Source organism: Charadrius vociferus, unplaced genomic scaffold, assembly GCF_000708025.1.
Source record: "Charadrius vociferus isolate BGI_N301 unplaced genomic scaffold, ASM70802v2 scaffold532, whole genome shotgun sequence".
NCBI classification, from domain to species: Eukaryota; Metazoa; Chordata; class Aves; order Charadriiformes; family Charadriidae; genus Charadrius; species Charadrius vociferus.
Genome location: NW_009647271.1, coordinates 1,579,969 through 1,584,458, shown reverse-complemented (window position 1 = coordinate 1,584,458; position 4,490 = coordinate 1,579,969). Strand labels below are relative to the sequence as shown.

General features: G+C 47.8%; 1 protein-coding gene across 1 annotated transcript in view; it reads right to left on the bottom strand.

Moving 5' to 3' along the window:
* Window positions 1-3,284: 3,284 nt before the first annotated feature.
* Window positions 3,285-4,490, bottom strand: part of LOC104281962 (heparan sulfate glucosamine 3-O-sulfotransferase 3B1-like) — a 1,548-nt gene continuing 342 nt past the window's right edge. The window contains exon 2 of the mRNA XM_009880027.1: window positions 3,285-3,903. Within this exon, the coding sequence (XP_009878329.1) occupies window positions 3,285-3,903 (619 nt within the window). The remainder of the gene's footprint in view (window positions 3,904-4,490) is intronic.

The window sequence follows — 4,490 nt, the reverse complement described above, 5'->3', positions numbered from 1 at the left end:
GCCTAAAGAGTTTGGAGGCTTAAATGTTATTAGAATTCAAAGCAATTTGATTGCATGACCTCTTTTTAAAAGCCATTGTTCATACGTGGAGGGATTTTCAAAAATACTTATGGCCCAGATCGAAAAAAATCAATTCCAGTCTCAGATCTCTAAATAGTTTTACTAGGTGTGCAAGGGATTCAAACCCTCAGAAATCAGTGGAAGTAAAACTTTCAAGCATTTTTGGGAAAATATGCCTAGGTAGCTGAGTTCAGCGTGCTGGGAAGGGTTTTTTAAAGGCACATATGATAGTTAGGCTTGGGTACGCACTGAAGCTATACTGATTTAATGACAGTGATTTGGTGGCAGTTGTAGAAACTCATTTGTACAAAGGTGCTTGGTATTGCTGTAGCTAGCTCAATATGGGAAGGACAATCCGGAGCACTATAAAGCTGCTTTATACTAGTCTAAGCATGACCATAAGAGAGACAGTAGCAATATAATTATATTGATTTTTTTAAAATCATACTCTTCAGTGATATTTATACTTGTTAAAGGCATGTACAGATTAGCCCAAACTTAAGTCTCTTTGAAATTCCAGAGACATGGCATGCTTAAGTCTTCTTTTCAGCTTGGAAGACCTCACTTTTTGTGCCTTGGTAGTCGTGGCAGTATATGGTTGTGCCCATGAGCGATGCCTTGTCCTCGCCACCAGCTTGGCTTTTGTACTTGGATGGAAGAGGACAGCGTGGGAATCTCCCATTCCTGCCCCAACAAACCTTGCTGTTAGAAAGGTTTTCCCAGTAATTAACCCCCATCCTTTTGGCTACACCTTGAGCCCATTCCCCATTGATGTGGCCGGCATGAGCAGAGACCAGATTGCTCCCCACGTCTCCAGTGACACATTGGGGAGACCAAAATCCCAACGTTCTTCCAACTTCTTCCAATTTGGGGGCATTGAGCTCCAGCAATGAGCTGCAGGGATGCTGGGAGGGATCTTGACCCCATGAAGCCAAAGCTGCTTGACCATCTCTGATTTTCTTCTGTCATCTCTTACATGAACGTTGAGGGGCTGAAGGGAGACAGGTAAAAGAAAAGGCTGTTGGGGGTCTGTGTGATCCCTCATCTGCCTTTCTGCTGTAAGGGGTTTGCAGAAGGCAACTACGTAAGGTGTTTACCCAGATGTGGTACAGGACATTGCCAAAAGGGGCTTAAAATGGGATCCACTGGAACAAGAATGGTGGGAAAGTGGTGAAGGTATGAGTGGAGGGAATAAGGGTGGCACTGAGCTGTGCCGTGCCAGCACAGACTGCTGGCCGCAGCCCAGCTTTGGTGCCGCCAGCTCATCACCACCGCTCCACCAGCTGGGACACAGAAACCTGAGCTCAGGTTAAGGCTTTGGGGCAAAAACGGTGGGAGAAGGTTCCAAGGCCTTGCAACACTAATGAAGTTATTTTAATCACCTTGGGAAATGGGCCTTGCATGCAAAACCATGTGGGTTTGTGTCTTCAGGGGATAGGAAGGTCCCAGGACTCTGCATCCTTGGGACCGGAGGGAGACGGGAGGTGGCTCAGGGCAGCCAGGAGGGCATGTGGCTCAACACCTGCAGTGGACCTTGGTGCCACGAAGCTGAGGAGGTACCAAGCCATTTTCCTAACCCGTCAAGCAGGACAGCCCAAGGTGGAAGTGACTCCCTCTTGGGTTAAATTGTAATTTCAGCTACAATTCTCTTTGGGCTCCTTGAAATCTCTGCGCTGCTGTGATTTTATTAAGATCTTGGCCGGTCTGCAGGCAGCCAGTGAACTTGGCCCCCAGGCTTCTTCCTAAGCAGATTACCAGGTGATCCCCCACTTAGTTTGTTTTACCCCTTTTTAAAGTTAGACTCAGGAGAGGGAGCATCATCATGTTGTGTTTATACAGCACCAAGCGATAATTAGGTACTCCTGTAGTCCAGAAAATGCTGAAGATAAAAAGCCAGCAGATAAATGTGCCCACAGTAATACAAGATCCTGCTTCGCTAATAGATTTCTGTTGCTGAGACACTTCTACCAGCCAAAAAAAGGTGATAAGGATCAAAGCAAAGAATTTAAAGCTCCTGGTTATTGCAAACAAGAGATTCGTTTTGCCTGACAATTTTTAAAGCCCTGCACACCCACTGCTCTCGTTCCTGCTTCCCCCTCGGTTCTCCTTTATGAAAGGACAAGAAAACTTCCATTGTCTTCTCCTCATTCTCTCCCCTTTCTGGATGTGATTTTTGTTCTTTTTTTTTTCCCAAACAACCCTTTCTCCACTGTTAAGACTGGCCCAACGTAAAACATTCTTCATTATGGCTTAAATGTCACCCGCGCGACACTGTGAACTTGTTTCCTGCATACAAGTGGTGGAATGGTGGGTCCCCCATCACCTTCCAGACCGGTGTACCATGAGCATCATCTCGGTGTGGACCTTCCTCGCCCATCACCCAAATCCTGGCCCCCAGCACTGGGAAAATCACTCCGCTCTCAGCAAAAGGGGTGCGCGTTGCTGGCAATGGGGGAACACTGGTTTAGAGCCAACTCCTGTGAATGAGGTCTTTTGACTACCTGGCAATTTTCATCTGTCAAAAGAATCATTTGTTTTCTTTCACTTTTGGCTACCCAAATTGCTTTGTCTCAAAACAAAACAAAGGATTATTGGTTTTGGCTTCTATAAGATGAAAAAGAAGTTTGGTTGATGAAAAGAACTTGATTTAGAGGGAGCCAAAGTCAAACAAAAAATTGGATAAATGAAAATAATGTCACCAAAGGTTTAATGCAATAAAAAAAATCCGTAACGTAAGGTTTTGAAAACCAAATTAGATATTAAGTCTCCTCTGTTTCATTGTCAAAAGTGATGAGGTCTGGTCTAAAATGGCATTTGCAAGCCAAAATCTAGCTGACCTTCCCGGAAGGCTCTGAGCTCCCCCAAGCACCCCTGTCGCTTCTGGAGGCGGACCTGAGGACATCTAAAAAACTTGCACCTGCATTTTTCTTTTTACAGAGACAGTGCTAAACCTTGGGCCCACCGAAGGAAGCAGCCATGCTGCAGGTGATGTCAGTAGGACCAGGTTGCTGTTCACAGCCTCCTTTTCTGGATGGACACATCACCTCATCTCTGAGAGAAGAAAGTAAACAAAGCAGTGTCAAAAGAACAAAAAAAAATCAGAACAAATCATGTTTCAGCACAACTATTATTTTTTTTCTGTATTTCCCCCCCCTCTCTACTGATACGTAAAAAAAATATATATTATATTATATTTTCCTTTTCTTAAATTATTTTTTTCAGCCTCAGTCCCAGCCGAAGTCCTGCCCCGTCATCTGGTAGAACTTCATGTTGAAGGGCCGGTAGAAGTCCCGCAGTCTCTGCACCACCTCCTGGTCTATGTCGGGGTGGGTCCTGCCTTTCGTCTTCCCCAGGCAGTGGGGTTTGCTGCTGCCTTCCGCCTTCTTCAGACACGGGAACCCCTTGGTTTTGTTGAAGTAGAAGTGTTTATCGGTGATGATCCTCTTGAGGCCCAGAAAGTCCTGGACCCTGCCCAGCTCCCCCGCGGGGTCGCTGATCAGCCTCTCCCCGCTGACGAAGAGGATCTGCCCGATGGGGAAGTAGAGGAGCCAGTTCTCCAGGTGCTTGGCGTAGATGCCAATCTGGATGGCGCTCCACGAGGTGTCGATCAGGCCCGTAGTCCTGTTTTTGAAGGTCAGGCTCTCAAAGGTGGGGATATCGGGCTTCTTGGAGAGCGTCTGGGTGTAGTCCGAGATGGCTCTGGTCACGGGGTCCCGCACCACCACGATGAGCTTTGTGCCCTTGGACATGGAGGAGATGCGGGCGGGGGCCTCCTTGGTGACGAAGTAGCTGGGGGTCTTCTCCATGGTGATCTGCCCCTCCAGGGTCCGGGGCATGAGGTCTCTGAGAGAGGGGGAGAGAGGGACACGTTAGTGCCGAATGTCCCTGGGTGAGGTGGGGGAAGCTGAGCGCAGGCAGTGCTCCGGGGATGTCCCAGGTCCCAAGGGTGGGATGCTCCTGAGCCTCACGCCTCCAGCCCAGCTTGCTTTCCTCCTTCGTGGATTGTCAGGAGGCCCGCAATGCTCCCATTCAGCAAAGCATCTAAACACCCTTCCGATTTCCCACCTCCTTTGGCTCTGCCTGTTTACCGAGAATTAGACCTAAACCTATTGTGCCTCTTATTCAGGGCCTCTAAGGGGCTTCTTGAGGGGGATCCCACCTCCCTTCTTGCAATGGCGCTGTAAGAACAGAGCACATCTCTACAATCCAAAATTCCTATCCCTTTAAATTCCTCCCTGCCCACACTGGCATTTTCTGCACATTGGCTTAAATTCCCTGGAATAACAGTGACTTTCTGCAGTCACAACCCTCCCTTCCTGCAGGGCACAAGGGATTTTTGAGGGTCAGGATGTAAGACTCTATCTTTTGGTATTTTCAAGGTGGCAGCAAGCTGATGTCACAGAAAAATGTGCAATATCAGCCCCCCCCCC